We start from the raw sequence: 23,843 nt of genomic DNA on the forward strand, positions 1-23,843 counted from the left end.
TTCGTGGTAGATGAAACCAAATCTCTCGTCAGAGGTTTGGTAAACGGATCTGCCAAGTTCCTACTTGTCTTGACATAGACAAACTTGATGGTACCACTTTCAATTAGTTGTCTCACAAAATTGTGTCGCACACCTACATGTCTCGACTTCCCATTATAGACCGCATTATATAATTTAGACAGTGTGGCCTCACTGTCACAGTACATGGGTTTTGAAGGCATAGGGATATCCCACAAACGGATATCTATAAGTAGATCTCGAATCCACTCTGCCTCTTTGCCCACTGCTGCTAAGGCAATTAACTCTACTTCCATCATTGAATGAGCTATGCATGTCTATTTCTTGCTCGCCCAAGAAATAGCACCACCAGCTAGAGTATAAATCCACCCACTTGTGGATTTTGAATCACTAGTGTGATCAATCCAGTTGGCATCAGAATAACCTTCAAGCATTCATTAGATGATGAATACGTCAAATCAAAAGAACTTGTCCTTTTCAGGTATCCTAGTACTCTACCCACTGCCTTCCAGTGCTCCGTCCCTGGATTAACAGTATACTGACTCAGTTTTCTTACATCGAATGCGATGTTAGGTCGAGTGCAGTGAGTAGCATACATCATGCTTCCAACTGCACTAGCATATTCTAGTTGAGCCACTGCTCTACCAGAATTCACCTTTAGTTTCACACTTGAATCAAAAGGAGTGTTGAATTCTTTAATGTTCAAATGTTGAAACTTTGTTAGAATTTTCTCTATGTAATGAGATTGACTCAGAGAAATCTGACCACGAGTCCTTTTCACCTTGATACCAAGAATTGTATCAATTTCTCCAAGATCTTTCATCTTAAAGTTCAAGGATAGATATTTCTTCGTCTCAAGAATACATTCTAGGTGAGTGCCAATGATCAACATATCATCAACATAAAGACATATAACTACTATGTAATCGGATGTATGTTTAGAATAAATACATATGTCAGCACTATTATGCTAAAAACCAAAGGCAGTCACAGTGGTGACAAATCTCTCATGCCACTGTTTAGGAGCTTGCTTCAACCCGTACAAGGATTTAACAAGTCTACACACTTTATTTTCCTGTCTAGGTATCACGAAACCTTCAGGTTGCTCCAAGTAAATCTCCTCCTTGAGATAACCATTTAGAAAGGTTGTCTTCGCATCCATTTGATGAATGTACAATCCTTTCAAAGCTGATATTGCTATGACAGTTCTAATAGAACTAATCCTAGCAACTGGGGCATAGGTATCAAAATAATCGATACCTTCCCGTTGCCTATAGCCCTTAGCAACTAATCTTGCTTTATAGGCAGATATAGATCCATCTGGATGATACTTTCTCTTGAATATCCACTTAGATCCTATGGGTTTCTCCCCATGGGTAGATCAGCTAACTCCCAAGTTCCGTTACCCATGATTGAATCCATTTCATCATTGATGGCTTCCTTCCACAAAGAAGCATCTCGATACATCATGGCTTCAGTAAAGGTCTTAGGATCATCATCCAAATTAATGGAAAAGATGACCTCTCTCGTCACTTTCTTTTGTGTTCCTTCGACAAAATAAGAATAGAAATCATCTCCAAAACTTTTCTCTATTCTAGCCCTAGTACTTCTCCTTGGTTCCTCCATAATAGGAGGATGTGGGAGTATTTCTCGAGAAGTACTTGTAGATGTTGTATGACTAGAGTTTTCTTCATCCCCAAAAAACTTGTCCTCAAAGAATTCCACATATCTGGATTCCACAACAACACCCGAATCAATATCCAATAACCGGTAAGCCTTGCTATTTTGAGCATATCCAATGAATATACTCTTATTAGCTCATGCTCCCAATTTGGTTCGCTTAGGATCGGGAGTCCGATAATAAGCAACACACCCTCACACTTTCAAATAGTCTAAGTTAGGTTTTCTACCTTTCCATAACTTATAAGGGCTTGTAGGAATCACACGACTAGTGATCCTATTATGAACATAGAAAGCAGTCAACAATGCTTCCCCCCACACATTGTTTGGTTGACCCGATTGGTTCAACATACAGTTGACCATCTCACAAAGGGTTCGGTTCTTTCTTTCAGCCAAACCATTATGTTGGGGAGTATATGGTGAAGTTCTCTCATGTTTGATTCCATTCTCTTCACAGAATGTGTCAAACTCTAGGTTGAAATATTCCCTGCCTCTATCCGAGCGAAGAATTTTGATGTGTCTTTCAAGTTGATTTTCGACCTCAGCCTTATACCGCTTAAATGCATCAAAAGCGTCATCTTTTGATCTCAACAAATAAACATGTAGATATCGACTGAAGTCATCACAGAATGTGATGAAATACCTTTTTCCTCCTCGAGTAAGGATTCCTTTTAATTCACATATATAAGAATGAATCAACTCAAGCAATGATGTGTTTCTATTAACTGATGGAAATGGTTTCTTAGTGAACTTTGATTTCACACATGTTTCACATTTTTCAAAATCTTTTGTGTCATATTTTAACATTCCTTTAGTTTGCATTTTTTTCAATGTTTTTAACATTAGTATGTGCTAAACGTTTATGCCATAAAGAAATTGAACAAACAAAATAACCAGAAAAGTTCACTTCATTCACATTAGCAACCAATCTACCAATTACATCATTTTCAAAACTTGACACACTAGCAACACTAGAACTACCACTCTCAACATTAGGACCACTTACATTACCCTCATCACTAAGGCACAAACAATACATCCTTGAACAATTGTTCGCCCTCGCAACATATCTTCTGCCTTTAGTGATCACTATTTTGTCTTTCTCAAGCACCATCTTGAACCCACCCTTGTCAAACTTGTCCGTAGAAACCAACCATTTCTAGATAGTAGGAACATGAAGAACATCTCAAAGGGTTACCCATTCACCACGTGTGAACTTCACACGAACATCACCTCTTCCTAGAACCTCATCTCTGTGACCATTAGCACAAACAACGACCGTCCCATGTGGCATTGGACGGTAAGTGCGGAAGTTCTCTCGTTGCCCACAAACATGCACGGTGGCTCCAGTGTCCACGAACCATCCTCGAGCACAGATTGCTCGGGTAAGGGAGGAGATCATAAAAATCTCTCCTAGGTTCACACTTGCCACCATGTCAGTCACCTGCTCGACTACATGTGCAACCGGTCCTGATTTGCGATCTTTGCATTCTCTCGCATAGTGCCCAATCTCTCCGCAGATGTGGCAAGTTATGGTCCTCTTTGGCTTTGAGTTAGGATTATGATGACCCGGTTTCTTGAAGCTTTGTTTCTTGGGTCCTAATTTCTTCTTGTTTTGTCCCCCAAACTTGCCTTTATGACTAGAACCCCCAGCTGACACATGATGCACACTCAATCTGACTTTACCACGCTTGTCCCTGATGCGAGTTTCCTCCTCAATGTGGAGGTGTTTCATCAAATCATCTAAGGAGTACTCCTCAGACTTATGCATCATTCTCTTAGAGAAATCTTTCCACGAGGGTGGCAGTTTTGCGATAATCACACCAACCTGAAAGAGTTCTGGAATAGAGATGGAGAGTGCTTTCAACTTGTTGACCATGACTTGGAGTTCATGCACTTGCTCCATGATTGATTTGTCATCAGCCATATGAAACTCTAGGTACTTAGACACAAGGTACTTGTTAGTACCTTCCTCATGTGCCTTTACTTAAGTTCTAACGCATTCCATAGCTCTCTTGGATCTTTGACCGGCGAGTAAAGATCATAGAGCCAATCAGATAGGGAGTTTTTGATGTGACCCACACACAGTTCCTCAGACTCTCTATGCAGAGTCCTTTGCTTTTCCAGTTTTGTGATGACCGTTGGATCCACAGTTTTCCCCTCCTCGGGAATTGGATTATCAGGAATTGGTGCTAGTTCTGGATCCAACACAAAGGCAAGCTTCAAGACATGAAGCATGAACTTGACCTTCTCGGCCTAACGGGTGTAGTTCTGACCATCGAATTGGTTGAGTTTAGCAAACTCTTGGTTCATGAAGTGGAGGCTAACAGTAGTGTCCATTAGTATGTTGATTTATCACAATAATAAAAACCTTTAAGAATGTTGAAAATCAAACTAATAGACATGCAAGGAAACCAACAAATAATATTGAGAATTATATGTCAATTAGTTGTGAAATACTGATCCAATTATTATTATTAGATTTACCAAGTTTCGTCCAAAACTAGATCAATCCTTCACGATTTGATCTGATTATAAGAAAGAAGAAGAAGATTGTCTTGTTGTTGGACGAAATTAAATGCAAGACAAAAAAATAAAACCGACCTGTTGACGGCTGATCTTGAACTTCAAGCAACTGCATGGATCAAACTCCTGTCCTTAAAGGTTTTTAATTCGCTTCTACTAGCTGTAAGCAACAGAGTAAAATCCTAGGATTTAATGCAGATCTATCGATCTTCCAACAACATTGGAAATCGACAAACACAAAGCGAATACTCGGAAATGGAAGAAAAAACGCAGAGAGTGGGAGGGAGCGCTAAATTTCGTGAGTGCGTCAAATAACTCCTAGGGAGCAATATTTATAGGTATCGAAACCCTAGAAGGCATGAAACGGGTCCCCCATAGGCCGGCCCCAGAAACCCTAGGGCGACGACTTGCTCTCCAAGCAAGTCGTTTCCTGATCCTTCTAGAATACCCTGATGACTTATCCTCCACGCAGTCAACGCCGGTCAACCATTTGACCGGATCGGTCAAACCGGCTTGACCCTCACTCGTCAAAAATAAAAGCCAAGTGCCAAGTGCGCCTACATTGCGCCATTTCGCGCACTCGTGGCATCGACTAGTGCTAGGCTAGGCTAGGCGCACGCATAGGCTACATCGCGCCACATCGCGCACTTGGATCGGTCAAACCGGCTTGACCCGCACTCGTCAAAAATAAAAGCGAAGTGCCAAGTGCGCCTACATCGTGCCATTTCGCGCACTCGTGGCGTCGGCTAGTGCTAGGCTAGGCTAGGCGCACGCATGGGCTTGGCATATTCCTTTGATCCACTAAAGCCTTTGAAGGCCTATCAAGAGGCCTAACTTGAAATTCCTTTATATATATATATATATATATATATATATATATATATATATATATATATATATATATATATATATATATATATATATATATATATATATATATAAACACAAAAGACTACACAAAAAGGTATCACCCAAGATTCATATCACATTGTAGCTTCATCTTTGCTTATTACGAAGATTGTACTTTTAAAAATCCATGATAACATTCTACCTTAATTTATCAAAATACCTAAATTACCTTCAATTATGCTTTATGGGTCGTGATTAGCACGGGTCTAAATTTTATCTAGTATATATATATATATATATATATATATATATATATATATATATATATATATATATATATATATATATATATATATATATATATATATATATATATATATATATATATATATATATATATATATATATATATATATATATATATATATATATATAGGGTTAGGTTCATGTGAGACGGCCTAATTTTGTGAGACCGTGAGACACATTTTTTTATTTTATTTTATTTTATTTTTTTAATTTTTTTTAGTTAATTCAAGTTCCGAAAATAATATTTAAAAAAAGAATTTTTTGATTTTTCCATTTATTTTTCATTTTAAATTTATTTTTATAATATGTACAGTGTAATATTCTATTTAGAATATTTCACGTATTTTTCAAAAAAAAATAGGATTTTTTTTAGTTAATTTAAGTTCCGAAAATAATATTTAAAAAAAGAATTTTTAGATTTTTCCATTTATTTTGCATTTTAAAATTATTTTTTAGAATATGTCAGTGTAATATTCTATTTAGAATATTTCACGTATTTAAAAAAAAAAAGCGAGATTTTTATTTATTTATTTATTTATTAGTTAATTTAAGTTCCAAAAATAATATTTAAAAAAAGAATTTTTAGATTTTTCCATTTATTTTGCATTTTAAAATTATTTTTTAGAATATGTCAGTGTAATATTCTATTTAGAATATTTCACGTATTTAAAAAAAAAAAGCGAGATTTTTATTTATTTATTTATTTATTAGTTAATTTAAGTTCCAAAAATAATATTTAAAAAAAGAATTTTTTTGATTTTTCCATTTATTTTGCATTTTAAAATTATTTTTAGATTTGGTCTTACAGTTTCACAAAATTAGAATGGTCTCAAATGCACCTGAACCTCTATATATATATATATATATATATATATATATATATATATATATATATATATATATATATATATATATATATATATATATATATATATATATATATATATATATATATATATATATATATATATATATATCGCATTGATTCCTTTGCACGTTTAATAAATTGAAATTTTAGGATTTGAATATATATATATATATATATATATATATATATATATATATATATATATATATATATATATATATATATATATATATATATATATATATATCGCATTGATTCCTTTGCACGTTTAATAAATTGAAATTTTAGGATTTGAAATTTTCCTATCAAGAGAAAAATAGAAAAATTAATGCATCCCCATTAAAATAATAAAGAAAATATGTGCTTGTATAATGTAAGTAGATACTCTTCATCATGTTCTTTAGCCAAATATTGTTGTTTTTCTATCTTTTCAATTGCAATATTATTCATGATAAGATCTTTTCTCAACTATCAACTATCACAAAAAAATAAGGATTTTTTCAGTTTCTTGGATTTTCTATTAAAAGAAAATTGAAACTTAATCAGTAATCTCTAAATATTATTAAAAGATAACCCTTAATTCATCAATGAAGTAATCAGAGCCCTTGATTATATTTCAATCCTATGAATTCCACCCTTAGATCAAATTGCTAACATCATCTTCCCAAAATATAATCCAAACATTTAATTATAAAATCTTTAAATTTAGCAATTACATTTCAAACATAATTACATTTAATTATAAAATCTTTAATTATAGAATCTATCCATATTTTCTAAAATATATTTCACAATTCGAGCATAATTACATTTAATTATTGAATTTTTAAAATCAACACTTATCTTATCGATTAAAGCATATCATTTTATTTATATATAAGATATCAGTTTCTCCATAAACCTGGCCAAAAAACATTAATAGCCGCCCCATCTTTCTTCTCTATTTTTCTCTCTTAAACCATAATTCTCTAATACTCTTCGTCCTCATGTCAATGGTTGTGCTTCAATTGATGTTTTGTGTGTTCATAACAGAATGTAGCACCATAAGGTGGTTCCTTTTTGCTCATGTATTCTTAGTTTGCGTATTGCCTCTTCTTTGCATCTTTAATTATCACACCTCTATTTTGGTTTCACACAAATCTCTACAAACTGAAACATGCATCTCCTTCAAGACATCTTTTGACAATCTATGCCATCATTAAGCCTAATTAATATTGTCCATAATTTAACTCCCTTATTTATAGTTTTTCGCTTCAAAATTCAAACCCGTTCAGTTTTTTCTTTTTTAAAAAAGTCATTAAATAAGCATACTAATAATTATGTTATCTTTAGTATATATTAAAATAAAATTCTTATGACATCATCTTAAACAATCTGAGCCGTTGATTCTATTTCAATCCTATGTTTTTCACCCTTAGATTGCTGACATCATTCTCCCAAAATGGAATGTATTTAATTCCAATAAAAGTTTTTCACAAAATTAACTTAAATCCGTTGAAATGGATTGTATTTAATTCTAATAAAAGATTCCCAAATTTTAAATCTTGAATTTTTGGTTATCAAGGTTTTAAAATGGTCAACTTTAAAAACATATTACTAAAAATCATTTCAATTAAGACATTATATATCAACCATTAATATAAATCCGTTTATATTAGCAAAACATTAATATAAAATCCATTTTTATTAGGAAAACCATTAATACCAAAAAAATCAGATTCAAATTATCACATATACGATTCATCTTTGAATCTGCGGCTCACACTTATTTTCAATCGTTGCTTTTCTTCAAACCTTCTCCTACAATATCATTCTTAATATGAAGGGTAAATCGGTAATTTAAATTAAAAATGGATCAAATCGGTTGTTGCTACTATTTCTATTTGTTTGATTATCTTAACGTGGTTACTATTTCTGACCTTATTATCGAATATAATAACTTTATATTATACCATTTTTAGGAATGTACTTTTAAAGTAAATTGTTATATCATTTTTAACAATAACCTGTTGTGACTTTTTCATGTTTTAAATGTCTCTTTTAATTTATCTTTTATTCACTATTAATGGTAGGGGTATGCGCGGTGCGGTTTGGTGCGGTTTAAAGTCAAAACCGCAAACCGCACCGCATATGCGGTTTGAATATTTTAGAAACTGTAAACCGCACCATAGATGTTCAAAACCGCGTTATGCTGTGCGGTTTGCTGCGGGCGGTTTATGCGGTTTGGTTGCGGTTTAATGAGTTGTTCAACATTAAATTTATCAAAAAAACCAAAAAACTGACCTAGTTAAAAAAATTGATTGCTTTCATTTTATAAAAACAAATACAATTTTTAAGTTAAGTCGTTTGTAAAAAATTGTGATTCATGCTAGTATAGTTTTGTAAGTGTCATTGTTATTGATCTATATTGCCGTTATAGTTGCTATATTCTTGTAAATCGTTGGATCTTCATCTAATAGTGATTTAATGTTACATTATAGATATTTGGTTATTGTAAGAAATATATTTAAATACATCGTTTCTAAATCGTGATTTGAAATTATAATAAAGTAAAGAAAAAAAAGTATATATAAAATGACGTGTGGTGCGGTTTGAACCGCGGTTTTATAAATACAAACCACAAACCACACCGCATAGTGTGGTTTGATAAAATGATGAACCACAAACCGCATCACGAAATTCTAAACCGCATTATGCGGTGCGGTTTGGTGCGGTATGGACGGTTTGTGCGGTTTTTTGCACACCCCTAATTAAGGGGATGGATTTTATAAAAAAATTAATCTAGAAAGGGTTAAACTATAATTATTCTAATTTGTATATATTTATGTACAGTAAATACAACCATTCAAAGATTGCTTTCTATGACTAACAAAATTATGTTTCTATTTTTGAAATCTCATAAAACATTACATAAGTTTTTTTTGGCTTAACATATTACATCATTCAGTCTAGATAAAACAACAATGTATAACTTTTCATATTAAATGCGTAACCTATTAGCTTGGACTCGATCCTCAACAATCTCTACAAACTGCAATAACTATGTGGTTTTTTTTTTTTTTTTTTTATTTTTTTTTATTTTTTTTTATTTTACAAATTATAGCAACATATATACTTACCATGAAAAAAAACTTTTAAGTTTAAAGTAAAACTTATTTTTTTACCGATAACAACAATATACAACACTTAATATCAACATCCTTGCCTACCAGTTTCTCTAAATATTAATACATGAACTATATCAAAAATAGGCTAAGAAGTTAAAATCTAAATTAGGAATGATCTTATTTCCTTGAATATCAAATTTATGGTATTATAGAAAAATTTTAATTTGATTCTTAAATTTTCTATGTGGTCGTATTTATATGGTAGAATCAAATTATATAATTACAATTAACATTTATTTATTAAACTTTGTGTATAGGTATGAAACAATAATAAATATATTTTTAAAGGAACATTATTCAAAACAATTTACATAATCTAAATACATGTTAATTTAGTTCATTTCCTACACTTTCTTGTAAGATTGGATTTTTTTTTTGTCATGTTACATTCAAAAGATGGGTTATTAGAACAGGCACCTTAGGTGTTTGACGAAATATCTTAAAGAATCTGACACAAGTTCTCTACACCCACCTCACAACCTAGTATAAATTTTGGGTTTTTTTTTCTAAATTTTTAGCATCATGTGTTTTTGTTGTTTGCAACTTTGTAATCTTATATGTTTTTTTTTGTCTTGTCCTCAGGTTTTTCTATCTCTGATAGGGATTCATTTTTTATATTTATTGTAAACTATCGATTCAATCTATTGCACTTTGTTATGGCTTTTATCAACGTCATAAGATTCTATTGTCCATTTCCTGATCTTTTAGAAAAAGATATTATAACTGTATTACCATCTACGACTGTGATACTCTATTTTGTTGATTAAGCGATCTATGATTTGGCTAGGATGGTTTTTACAGATTATGTTTGGACTGATAATTGTTTCTGTCATCAAAAAATACATCCAACAAAAAGTGAAAGACGATTTTTTTTTTTTTTTTAAATTAATACCATCATCTAACTATAAAGGATCTATTTTCAACTTTGATGATATGTAACATAGTTTTGGTTGAAATTTTCAATTTTTCGGCATATAACAGGTTATGACTTAAATAGTGATATTAGATATTTTGGCAATCAGGTTTTCTTCGGTTCTTAAATTATTTTGTAGAAAGTAAACCAATTTGGTATTATTGATCTCAAAAAAGGTAAGTCTCATGTCTCTTTTAGCGTATCTATTGAGTTTAGAAGTTTCTTGTCTATATTTGTTTTTAAAAAATGTTAAATCTTGATTTAATGAATGTGATAGTTTCGTTTTTATTACTTCTTTTCATAGTTTATTTTTAGTTAAAACCATCTCATTTTAGTCAATCTTCATGCATATTTTCTCTTTTTGTCATTTTTCTCCTTTACCGGGTGCTTTATAGTCTTTTGAGCTTAATTGCAGGATTTACCGAAGACTATTTGTTATTGGAGGCTTAGAAGGATGCGGGACTTATGGAGGCATGTGATTTGCTTGTGGACTTGAAGTGGTGCGATTGGGCTTGGTGCTTGCGTAAAAGAAGAAATCAATTTGGATTTAATTTGTAGGCAAGGATGATGATGAGGCGACGCATAATCGAGCTACAAGAAAATTTAAGGAGTATTGGGCCAATCATTAGAAGGCTTTGGAATGGCAAATGGGTCCTAAAGAGTTATGATTGTGGGCTGAAGTTGAAGAAGTGAAGATTGGGCTAAAATGCATGATTAATGGCCCAAGTCTCACATTCAGCGTGACCCACACGGTCCGCATGGACTCATACGCGGTCCGCGTGAATTGTTCTGAGCTGATTCCAGGTTTAACTTGTTGACTCTATTTGTGGAAGTTTGGTGGATGACTTTTGGCACCTTTTTGAATCCGGAAATCAGCTCCATTTTGCTGAAGATTGGAGCCATTTTTGTGGGGAATGACTTGAAGAACACACACCATATTCTCTCTCAAAGAGCCTTGGAAGATTTGAAGAATTTTTGGAAGATTAGTGTAATTTCCTTTCATATTGCATCTAAGACAATGTTTGATACCACTAAACTATATTGTTTTTCTTTTACTTTGGCTATGCTTGGCTAAACTTTCATTTGGTCGATTAGGGTTTAACCCATGGATGATTATTTGCTTTGAAGACTTATCATTACATTTGTGTTTGATGTTTATGGGAATGTTTTCTAGTTAAACATCTTGTTGTGTTTATTTATCTTTGATCATGAGCTTGGATGAATGAATGCTTGTTTTTGTTGACTAATTTCTTGGTTAAGTAATAGACCTTCAAATTAGTAAGCAACAAATGGTTTATATGTTTGTTTTCATTTCATTTAGACCATGGAAATGTTTCCTTCATAATGATAATGTAAGCATTTGATTATCTTTTGGACTTGGTAACTCTTACAACTTAAAGCTAATTGATTTTCACAAGATTTTATGCTTCATTGATTTTGTGACTTCAATTAAGGAAATGTGTTAAAAGCTCCTCTAACCATTTTAATTTCTAAGAAGAGTTGAGGCAATTTGTGCTTATGAATTGCTATAATCAGGTTAAACCAATTCACAAGTGTTATTCCATTAAGTCTAATGATAAGTCAATCATATCATCCATGAGATGTACCCCAAAATCAACCAATTTCACTTCTTTGAATTTAATCAAATCTTTTACTTGTTTACTTGTCATATTTTCATTCTAGCTAGTTTTAATTTTTGTCAAACAATCAAAAGAACTAAACACCCCCTCCCCCCCCCCCTCTTTTTACTTTTAATTTTATTTTGCAAGTATTTTACAAAGAGATTTACATAGAGATTTAAATTGAACCAATCTCCGTGGATACGATCTCTTTACCACTATACACTATTTTAGTGTAAAAGATTTAGGGTTATTAATTTTGTTGGCCTCGACAACCACCAGAATGTAAGTCAACAGGTAGTAAAGGTGCAAGAAGAGCAAAATATTAAATATGGGATGATCATGGTTATGTCAAGCCAAAATAAAATTCTAAAGTAAGAAATGCTAAATTCAAAAGGTAAGCACTTGCAATGCAGAATACATATTATGCTTCCCAAATAAATAACCAAAAACTAACCTCTTTGTATCATAATAACAAGTAAGTTGTGTGTTCCAAGTATGTATTTTGACATTTTCAATGAGTCAATGGCAATATCTAAATCGAGCAAACATAACTGCTTTTATATTTATTGATTAGAGTTTCTTTATATTTAATATTGTGGGGGGTTTATGTGGATCATTTCAAATGAACATAAATAAGTTGCTATTTTTTGAAATAAACAATTATATTTCACAATATACCCATAAAATAACAATGTATTTTGAAAGTACATTGTCAAATGTTGGATTATACTTACGTAGACCCGTTCTCGTGCATGGTCAACTATATGTAGTTGTTTTCCGTGTAACAAGTAAAAAAGATTTGAAGTTACTTTGTGACGAGAAAGGTCGTTCAACTAATAAAAAAAATATTGTTTACAAAAAGGTCCTTCAACGACTATATATGTTTGTCGATTTCAATGTATTTTCTATACATTTCAATAATACCAATAACCCTGGTTTTTTTAATTATTCTGCCATATCTATATACATTTATATATTATTTATGTGTGATAATCTAGTTTTTATAAAATAACGATAATTTTCTAAGTCTTTTCATGGATAATGATAATAATACAGTTTATCATATCTCAAGTCTCAACGTTCGTTTAAACTCCTCATACGTTACATTTTATGCAAAAAAGAAAACCTTTTGAAACGCTTTACATACCAACCCCCTTCAAAAATCTCCCTCCTCCCCCCTTTTGTGAGAAAAAACCCTAATCGCCATGAGCGAAGTTGATCGGATTTCTATCTACGACGCTCTAGGAGGCGGCGCAGGTGTGGTTCTCTATCACTTTGCATCTAATCGCAAATTCATTCTTCGATTCTACTGCATGTTAACATCAATCTTGAAAACGATTTAAATACATTACAGCTTTAGCATTCTATTGATCAGATTAATTTTCGTTTTATTTCTCTCCTCTAATTTGATTGATTGATCGCGATATATTTTTCGTTCTTGATGTCACTCTGTGAATTAAGTTGTTTATTGGTGTTTCAGTTGCGGATACATTGCTATGGAGGAAATGCTACGGAGGAGTTGTGATCTTAATTGGTTCAACAGTCGTGTGGCTCCTGTTTGAAAGAGCAGGATATAACTTCTTAGCAATATTCTCCAATTCTCTACTCCTTTTGGTTGTTATCCTCTTTTTCTGGGCAAAATCTGCGTCTCTTCTTAATAGGTGCGTGCATCCTTCTCTCAATTTCCATATAACTCAATTTTACTGTTTTTGCTGTACGTTTTTGGATCAAAAGTTGAATCAATCTTCAAATAACAATTGCAATTGTGCTTTATCGCAATTAGATTAATCTACATAGATCAGTACTTCCTCTTTCTCAATATTAGGGTACAGTTTCTAATTTCAGTACAATTTGATGATGTCTGTTTTACTTGTAGACCTCTGCCCCCAATCCCTAACCTGGACATATCAGAAGAATCGGCTCTCCTAGCTGCTGATGAGATACGATTGCGGATTAATACAGTTTTATCAACCTTGCATGAAATTGCAGTTGATGGAAACTTGAGAACTATAATTTTGGTACAGTTTCTTGAAATCTCCCTTACTCATTCAACAATTATGTTCTTAATAGCTTCTGTAATCTGGCTTAAAACTTTCAGGTTGCTTTCGGTTTGTGGTTGATTTCCTTTATTGGTAGTTTGTTTAACTTTCTTACACTGATATACATTGGTAAGCATTCTTTTCATATCCCAACATGTCTTCATTCCATCAAACATTATCTTGACACCATTTCTTGATTTCACCTCAGGGGTCCTTCTTACTTTCTCAGTCCCTATCCTATATGAAACATTCCAGGCTCAAGTAGATGAAAAGTTGATAATTGTACACAAGAACATGAGTGGGGTATTGAAGAAAGCTGATCTCATCTTACAAAAAGTTCCAGTTTCTCAAAGGAAAGAAAAGAAGGCTGAATAATAGAATGAAGGTAAGCATACAACCTTAGTATGTGGAAGAATTGACAGACATATCACATATGGAATCATGAAAAAAGATGACACTTTGTTTTTGCAAATCTTTGATTTGTCAAGTTTATGCTAATCATGGCTTCTTATTATAATAGGATGGAAGCTTTAGAGTTAGTTTTGGGAATTACTTGTGTGGGCATGTACTTTTGGTTATATTCTGCTATAGATTGGAGAGAACTTTTAATGATTGGAAGGAGTTATAGTACTTGGTGAAGTATTTGTTGGAATTTTGGCACCAAAGAATTGTTGATTCACAATGTTTCATTGAAACTTCCAACATCTTTAATGAATTACATTGGAAGTTTTAATAAAAGCAATCTTCACAAAAAAAAAAAAAAATCATTTGGGGTATTGTTATGATTTTAATTGTAAAGAATTTGGTTCAAAATAAATTTAATTATATACTCCAAACTATGGAACTCGAATATAAGCCGTTTGATAAATACTTAATGCCTAAGATCATTTGGCTTTGTTATGAACTCACCTCATCTATATTGATTTCACCTCAATGTAGGGAGGAGAGTGGGTTCAAACCCGGACCGGTAGACCCGGACCCGGAAAACCCGGAAACCGGTTAATGGAATTTTTTAGGACTGGAAACCGGACCGATATATAGGTAGCGGGTAAAGTGGGCATAAGTGGAATAGGTGTGGTTAGCTTAGAAGTAGATTAGATTTGCCGGTTCAAAAAAAAAAATCAAAGTGGGTCGAATGGAACCGGGTAAAGTGGGTCTAAAACCGAAAAACCCGAGGAACCGGGTAAAGTGGATCGAATGCATGTTTTAAAATTTCACAAAATACAAAAATAAAGCTGAGAAAAAAAAATTTGCAGCTTTGATATCCCAACTTTGGGAAACTATAAATTAATGAATATGAAACCAAAAATGATAAAATTATAGTTTAAAATCATGTACAAACTCTATACTACACTTCAGAAAAAAAAAACCACATGCTATTCCGACTTCAAACGAATTAGATATGTATGTTTTAAATCTATCACAAAATACAATGAAAGTGAAAAGCATAAAATTTCAGCTTTGATATCCTGACTTTGAGAGGCTATAAGTCAATAAATAAACACCAAAAAATAACAAAATTATAGTCTAAAGTCATATACAAACTATAAACTATATTCTTGAAAAAACCTCATGTCAATCTGACTTCAAACGAATGAGATATGAATGTTTTAAAACTATCACAAAACTTAAAAAAAAACTGAAAAACATAAAATTTCCAGATTTGATATCTTGACTTTGAGAGACTATAAGTCAATGAATATAAACTCAAAAATGACAAAATTATAGTCTAAAATCATATACAAACTATAAAATATACTATGGAAAAAACCTCACGCCAATCCGATTTTAAATGAATGAGATATGTATTTTTTAAAACTATCAAAAAAAAAAAAAAAAAAAAAAACTGAAAAACATAAAATTTCCAGCTTTAATATCCCGAGTTTGAGAGACTATAAGTCAAAAAATATAAACAAAAAAATGACAAAATTATAGTCTAAAATCATGTAAAACCTATAAACTATACTATGGAAAAAAAAAACCTCATGTCAATCCGACTTCAAACAAATGAGATATTCATGTTTTAAATTTTTCATAGAAACCGGTTCCGGTTCCTAACATGGTTCCGGTTCTTAAACCTGGTTTACCTGGACCTGAAGGACCCGAAACCTGGATTACCCGGAACCCGGATAGAGCTATTCTTTAAACTCGGGACCCGAACCAGTTTTACATATATCGGTTTTAACGATTCCGGTTCCGGTCCAGTTTTCCGATTCTATATCTCATCCCTACCTCAATGTCTGTGATTGTGGTTTGCTGTATAATTTGGTTTTATATTAACTCAAACTTCTATAAATAGTTAGTCTAGCTAATATAACCACGCATGATATGCTATTAAAAGAACATTTTTGGATAGAATAACTAAGTTGGTTTTAGTATTTGGGAAAATGACTTAAAGAAGTAACAGATTATTAAAATTATACAAAAAATATCATTGAACTTTTTGATATACTATTAAAATAACATTTTTGGATAGAATAACTTGGTTGTAAGTATTTGGTAAAATAACTTAAAAGAGTAACAAAATATTAGAATTATACAAAAAATATCATTGAACTTATTTGTGAATATGTATTATAAACCAACTATAGCTTTTGTGTATATATATATATATATATATATATATATATATATATATATATATATATATATATATATATATATATATATATATATATATATATATCCCCATTAAATTTCACCTTATTATTATTATTATTATTATTTTTTTTTTTTTTTGTAATTTTTCCATTAATCTTATATAATTTGTTAAAAGAAAATACCATTTTGAAAAATACTTATTATTACATACATGAAATGTATTTTCACATATAAGCTTAGAGTATTTTAATGTATGAATATGTATTTTTACATATATATAAAATATTTTGTCGATAAATGTATTTTTTGATGTATAAATAGACATTTCAATATATATATATATATATATATATATATATATATATATATATATATATATATATATATATATATATATATATATATATATATATATATATATATATATATATATATATATATATATATAATGAAGTTTAATAGGAACCTATTATTAACCATTGTACGAAAAAACCAATTTTTTTTTTCAATTTTTAGATTTTATTTTTTTATCAAAACAAAAAAAAAATACTAAAAATACAGAAATTCATAACTTCTTATTATTTTTCCAATGATATCAAATTCGATAAAAAAAATTTATATATCAAATTCACAGTGTGAATCTGAATTCACACGGTGAATCTGAAAAATATATAATTTATTTTTTAGCATTCGCAATGTGAAATTATGAATTTAAATATTTTTAGTTTTCTTTTTCGATAAAAAACAAGTTCTAAAACTTAAAAAAATATTCATATGTCAATCTTCTATCCTAATAAATGAAGATACATTTTGGCACATGTCAATCTCTCATAAGTTTTGACATTTGTCATTTTCTGGTATTTTTTAAATAAATAATATCCATAGGTAAATTTTTAGGTTTTTTTAATTTTTAAAATTAAAAAGACACATAATACATATAGTTATATAATTAAAGTATTAAATGTAATAAATATGATCATAAATTGCAGTAAATATGTTTTTTTCTTCCTTATTTTAAATTTAATTTTAAAAATACTTAATGTTTACACTTTGATATTTTTAGCAGTGTTTGTGTAGGCGTCGGAACGTATATAATGAGGATTCGAAATAGGTTGAGTCTGTAAGGGTTCGAAATCTGAATGGTTTTGTCTCTCTATGCTAGAGTGTATAGTCCTTGTATTTACAAGACACTTTTTGTTTTTGATGCTAGAGTGTATAGTCCTTGTATTTTTTTTGTTGAGTCTATTGTACCCTACAAATAAGGTAGGTACTATAGTTGGTTCTTACGGGGCCAAGATTCAGTACGCGCAACGTACCAAGACTTACGCTCGACGTACGCATCCAAGACCCAAACTTTCTATTAAGGTCTTAATGCTTTAAGACCCAACATCCAACTTTAGATCTAAGCCCAATAAAATGTATTAATCCATAAAGTTGCAAACTTTATGCGTTTGCATGTCTTAATAAGTTCCAAAACCAACTTAAACATTTTATCCTCAAAGAATGGACACCAACCTTTGTATAGTCCAACATAACCCATCAAGATGACATTTTTATACACTAACACTATCAGAAATGATAAGATCTAATATTCTAAGCTCTTGGAGTAGCTCATACTCACAATGATTACTCAAGGGACCATAATATAATAAAAGCAAGCCCTAAACTAGATCTAACACATAGAGTCATCAGGGTATGAGCTTTTACCTCAAATAAGCTAGAAAGAGTGAATAATCTATGGATCTACAAGCTTCCTCTTGTCCAATGTTTCTCTACAAATTTTCTTCTTCTTCTTCAATCTTCAATATGCACCATAAACACCAAAACACACACTCAAAGGTCAATCTCTTGGGGAAATGGATTAGGGCATCGAGCTATAGCCCAAAGAGACAATGGATGTTGATAATGAGAGGGCTTGGGGAACTTAATGTGTTTAGATAGAGTGCAAACCCCAAAAATTAGGGTTTGCCCCTGACTGCCGTACGCCTAGCATACCAGGGGGATATCCCGCCTCATGCATGCATTGGAGTACGCCCAACGTACCATATGTACGCGCATCGTACTCGGGTTCAAGAGTCCAAATGTATGAATTTAATTAATTAACATTTACCTGACATATCGGGCGTTACAAATTTGAAAGTTGATTGCCCTGGATTTTTTCAACTAAGTAGATACATAGAGGAGAGATAGGCGGTGGAAAGGATATGGGTGAATTTAGATGAAGCGGTGGTTATCTATTGTTGATGAATCCAAAACGGTAGAATAACATAACACGTGTGTAGACTCGTATCTAACATTGGCCGACCACTACCATTGACCAGATATGTATATATAAATTTACCAATGACAAAAACTGATAAAACCAACAAATAACAAAAGTCTAAGGGCAAAAATAAAAATTGACCCAATTTTACTTTCACAAAGGAGGTTCAAATTTTATATCTTTATATAATATATACTTGCATAAAAGATATTTATATTACTTTGGGAATAAATATCTTTAAGAAAAAGAAAAAGAAAACCCTGTTTGAGTGTTTGGAAAGCAAGGAGACCATTCTATCTACTCCAGTCGACGAACATAAAAACCCGTAATTCCAAAATGCTAACCAATCTGCTGCCGGCAGCTCGTTCCGGCAGTGCACCGTCGCCCTTGGCAGTAGCTAAACCTTCACTACCTTACCTCCACCGTCCTCTCTCCGCCCTCAATTTACCCTCTTCTCTCTCATCGTCTGCTTCGCTTTCCTTCGCATCCTCCTCTCCCTTTTCGCTTCACCTTTATCGAAATCGAATCAAATGCCCTAATAAGCTCGCTTCAGCTCCCATTTCTGCGGCCTACAATGAAGATCCCGAAAAGGCAAAACTCGCTCAGGTATTTGATCAACAGCCACTTTGAATTCCGTAGTTTCGTTTTCTCTGGATAGTTACCCATATGATCTTCATAGGGTTTTTCAATATATACGAATTGATATTTGCATCAAACATTTCTGTTTAAATTTCAAATAATCCGTAAATTTGAGCCCAAACGACCGATTCAAGAAGTTGTTGCCAACAACCACGTCCATTGAAGTCTGAATAGGGTTTTGAGATCTTTCAAGTTCTAATTTAAAAAGTGATTGTATAATACATATGTATTCTAAATTGAATTCCATGTAATTGTTTAGTAACAATTAGCATCTTTCATTTAAACACCAAATTCGTGAAAATCATCCACCATTATCTAAAATAACCCAAGCTACAACTCAAAACCAGTTAAATCTTTGTACAACTACACTCCCTTGTTGAAATCTAATCATTTTGTCATGAACTATTCACTATCGTGTAGGTTGCAAAGAGATTAGAGACCACTTCACGAAATTTCAAAAGATTGGGCAGCTTAGGGTTTTGGGGACAACTAATATGCACGATTGTATCTGCAGTAATCCTTTCATTTTCCATTGTAATCACCGGAAAAATCACATCACCAGCCACATTCTATGCCACTTCCGGTGGCATCATCGCTGCTTTCCTCTCAGTCTTCTGGTCATTCGGCTACATTCGTCTCTCTGATAGGCTCCGCAAAACCGCCAATGACCCTGCAAAGGTATGTAACATCTTCATAAAATTTACAACTTTCACCATCATCTTTTACCAATTTAACAATTAAACCCCAAATCTTTATACTATTATCATTCAGGCCCCACCTCGTGCTGATGTGGTGAAAAGTTTGAAAAATGGGATAGCTTTGAACTTAGTGGGTATGGGTGCTGCTATTTTAGGGATGCAGGCCACTGTAGGATTCCTGGTGGCTAAGGCTCTTACTACTTCAGCTACACCATATTACCAAGGTACCCCTCCTGGGGTTAGCCCTGTTCTTGCTTTGGATGTGTTCTTGGTTCAGGTCAGATTTGTAATTTGTTTATTTATTTATTTATTATTATTTTTTTAATGAATTATTTGATGATTTATAGGCGAGTGCGAATACGATCTTGTCACATTTCTTGGGGCTTTTGTTTTCGTTGGAGTTACTGCGGTCAGTTACAGTGCCAGAGAACACACCGGTTCCTAGGGCGGCTTGAGGTTTTTCGTGTTTTTTCCAGGGGTATTATGGTAATTTGCTTTTGGAACAATTTGGTGGACATTTTGTAGTGTGGTTTAAGTTATATAACTAGGGTTGTGGTGTTTTCTTCCCATGAGTTAAAGAAATGCAGGAAATTGAAGGTTTATACAGTGATAATAAATTTGTTGGGTGTGTTGATCACATTGTTTTTATGAATGTTGTTGCATACAACTTTTTTGAACTTTTAACTGACAACTGATTTAATTGCTTCTTCAAACTTTTCTACTTTTTTTGGGTGGTGTTTTTCGAAAAGCAAGACCCATAATTCTCTATTTTATCGTGTGGACAAATATCTAGATAAAGAAATCTAGTTAAAATTTTATTTCATGGACTAGGATTAAAACCATGAACTACAACATGGTTATGTGGTATGTATTATGTTTTATAAAACTTACAAACACAACACAAAACAAACATAGTGAATGAAATCAAAATTATTAATCTAAGTAATTGTTACTAATATGCAAAATAAACTAATAGATGATTACACAAAGGGATAATGACTTAAAAGGTTAATGAACTTTCAATTTTGTTTCTATTTAGTTATTGATTTTTTTTTGAATGATTTGAAATGTTCACATTTAACCTTATGACCAGTCATAATGATAAAATGTAAACAATTTCAAATGATTTAAGGGTAAATTAAGTACGAAAAAAAGTTCAGTGAAAACATAAAAACAAAATTAAAAATTCGTTACCCGTTCAGGTCATTATCATAAAAAAAACATATACATGTTCGGAACACAATTTTTAAAAGCTTCTAACAGAAAAATTCTTTTATACTTTTATAATCTGACTTTTATATATGTTACTATATTATTATACAAACATTACTATTTCTTAAAATAAATTTAAGACATCCAAAAGATTAAACAGTAAGTACAAGTATTTAATACATAAATCTTATCTTTCTATAATAGGTCGACAAAATAAAAAATCAACAACAAATACAGGATTCAAGGGATTAAAAGGCCGACTTGCTGAATTTGTCCCTTAAAACACGTTTTGAATATTTTGAAATTTCCTTAATCTTCTATTTTTCTACAAATTCCCCTACATAATTTGAGGAAAGTAAATTAGGAATTTGAAAAATCCCTTCATCATCCCCTTATCTTGGACATCCTTCTTCTACAAATTAGTATTTACATCCTCTCTCTCTCTCAGATGATGAACTCGGAAATCCCTAATCTATACTCTCAATTCTAGAATCTGGGATTCATGTCGGCCTCCTCTCCATCAGTGATTGTAGCATGTACATGATTATCGCCTAAACCTCCACTATGATCAAGAAGAAGTCATTTTTGCGTTTGATTCACCATGTTTGTTTATTTACCGATTTTTTATTTTTTCTTTAGGGCAAACTGAAGCATACCATATATCCTCTCTATCTCACTCGATCTATGTCTCTGGAAGAACCACCGTACCACCTCTATTCTCTGTTCAAATCTAAGGTAAAAAAAACTTCTTTTTCATCTCTTATATTGAAGAAATTACAACTAAATTTCCTTTTCATCTCTTATATTGAAGATATTGCAACCAGATTTCCTTTTCATCTCTATTCTCGAGCTTGAAGGAAAAGGCGAACCCTTGTTCTCTCTCGCCAATTGACCAAGAGTTCTTAGTACTGGTTTTAAAACCAATGACGTACTTTTTTGTAACACCGTAAAAATTTAAAACAATTTTTCGCATTTTCAAACACATTTTTACAAACTCATTCATAAAATGTCATAGTATCATGTCTTTGTTTCACAAAACATCTCCCAAGATCGAAATACATAAAATCCCATGTGTCTGTACGAATCAAGTCGGCGCCTTCCCGCGGTCATCACTGGTACCTGAAACACATAACACATAACACTGTAAGCATAAGCTTAGTGAGTTCCCCAAAATACCACATAAACACATATCAGCCACTCAAGGCTGTAACTCTGTTGACTGTAACATACACGTTCTGAAATTGTGTATTGTTATTATTAAAAGTGAATAAAATTGAGTGTTGAGTTCTAACAGCTAGTTTTTACTAGAAATGAAGTAAAACTATGTTTAGAATCACTCATAAAATGTTGGAAGTCTTATGAGATTCCAATTAATAGCCAAATCATGAAAATTTAGCGAAAATATAAAATTTGAAATAAGTAAAATTTTATTATTGAAAGTTGTAGATAATCTCGTTAGAAACATTTAGGCGAAAACCTCATCGAAATCCGAGTTATAACGAAGAAGTTATGACCAAACGAAGATCCGTGATAAATCCGGAAAATACTTTGTCACATAAAAATTTAGTTTTCGATAAACTAATTTTTAGCCTTAGTGATGTAAATGAAAGTTGTAGAACTCGTGAAAATAATCAACTTTCATATAAAGACCGTTTGAATCTGATTTCGTATGAGGAAGTTATGATTTTTCGAAGTTTCAGCTTAGCAGTAAACAGCTAAAAACTCGAATTTTAGATCGAGTGATTTTTAGCCGACACAACCTAAACGAGAATTGAAGGTCTCGTCATTAGTAGTGCAACGGTAAAAAGTCTGACGAAAACGGACGTCGGATGAAGAAGTTATGAATTTTTAACGGATTTTCCTTTCCCGGTCTGTTAAAAATAATAATATTAAAATTAAAGTCAAAATTAGCCGACGAAGTCTAAACGAAAGTTGTAGAGCATAATTTTAGCTACGCGTGCATATAAAGAACGTCAAAAACAGAGCTCGTATGTGAAAGTTATGGATTTTAGAAGTTTTTGCACAAAAACCGAGAAATCTCGCATACGTGGACTTCGGCCACGTCACCTTCGCTCTACACGTGCCACGTGTTCGAATTGCTGAGTCATCGAGGCCAGCTGGCGAGGCGTGTCGCAACCCTCGCATCCGAAGTGTATGTCCAACCGCGGTCCGACGCGTGCCCAGGTGACTCCTCGCATACGAGGCGCTGGACCAATCCGAAGCTGACGCGTGTGTATGCCGGTGTCCGAGCTTCGCTTGAGACGCGTGTCCCTCCTCCCTCGCTGCCAGCTGCCTTCCCGTGTTGACCTGCGAAGCGAGCCACTTGGAGCCTTGCATGCGAGCCACGTCCGAGCCACACAGCAGCCTCGTGTCCCTCGCTGCTGATGCCACCGAGCTGCTTCGCTGCCTGGTTCCTTCTCAGCCGACCTTCGGACCTCGCCT

The 23,843-nt window shown here is 32.5% G+C and overlaps 2 protein-coding genes across 3 annotated transcripts; both read left to right on the forward strand.

Moving 5' to 3' along the window:
* The first annotated feature begins 13,047 nt into the window (after nt 1-13,047).
* On the forward strand, nt 13,048-14,600 carry LOC111877271 (reticulon-like protein B11). 2 transcript variants are annotated; one of them, XM_023873795.3, is made up of 6 exons: nt 13,048-13,206; nt 13,430-13,610; nt 13,826-13,967; nt 14,048-14,117; nt 14,197-14,373; nt 14,509-14,600. In XM_023873795.3, exons 1-5 carry the CDS (start codon nt 13,155-13,157, stop codon nt 14,361-14,363), a joined length of 612 nt encoding a protein of 203 aa, XP_023729563.1. In that variant the 5' UTR covers nt 13,048-13,154; the 3' UTR covers nt 14,364-14,373; nt 14,509-14,600. The 2 variants fall into 2 exon arrangements, with proteins under 2 accessions (XP_023729563.1, XP_042758775.1); XM_042902841.2 differs by having other exon boundaries at nt 14,197-14,600.
* A 4,497-nt stretch (nt 14,601-19,097) lies between these two features.
* Nucleotides 19,098-20,826, forward strand: LOC111877278 (protein TIC 21, chloroplastic). The gene is made up of 4 exons (XM_023873803.3): nt 19,098-19,458; nt 19,912-20,169; nt 20,263-20,466; nt 20,537-20,826. The coding sequence occupies exons 1-4, from the start codon at nt 19,189-19,191 to the stop codon at nt 20,642-20,644; spliced, it is 840 nt and encodes a 279-aa protein (XP_023729571.1). The 5' UTR covers nt 19,098-19,188; the 3' UTR covers nt 20,645-20,826.
* Nucleotides 20,827-23,843: the final 3,017 nt, after the last annotated feature.

Source organism: Lactuca sativa, chromosome 5 (genome assembly GCF_002870075.4).
Source record: "Lactuca sativa cultivar Salinas chromosome 5, Lsat_Salinas_v11, whole genome shotgun sequence".
Lineage (NCBI taxonomy): Eukaryota > Viridiplantae > Streptophyta > Magnoliopsida > Asterales > Asteraceae > Lactuca > Lactuca sativa.

Excerpts from the sequence above, each read along its gene's own strand:
- LOC111877271 (XM_042902841.2), top strand. The coding sequence starts at position 13,155 with ATGAGCGAAGTTGATCGGATTTCTATCTACGACGCTCTAGGAGGCGGC. Across the intron at positions 13,968-14,047 it reads ACTTGAGAACTATAATTTTG|GTTGCTTTCGGTTTGTGGTT; the intron begins GTACAGTTTCTT and ends TAAAACTTTCAG. Across the intron at positions 14,118-14,196 it reads TCTTACACTGATATACATTG|GGGTCCTTCTTACTTTCTCA; the intron begins GTAAGCATTCTT and ends ATTTCACCTCAG.
- LOC111877278 (XM_023873803.3), top strand. The coding sequence starts at position 19,189 with ATGCTAACCAATCTGCTGCCGGCAGCTCGTTCCGGCAGTGCACCGTCG. Across the intron at positions 20,170-20,262 it reads CCGCCAATGACCCTGCAAAG|GCCCCACCTCGTGCTGATGT; the intron begins GTATGTAACATC and ends ATTATCATTCAG. Across the intron at positions 20,467-20,536 it reads TGGATGTGTTCTTGGTTCAG|GCGAGTGCGAATACGATCTT; the intron begins GTCAGATTTGTA and ends GATGATTTATAG.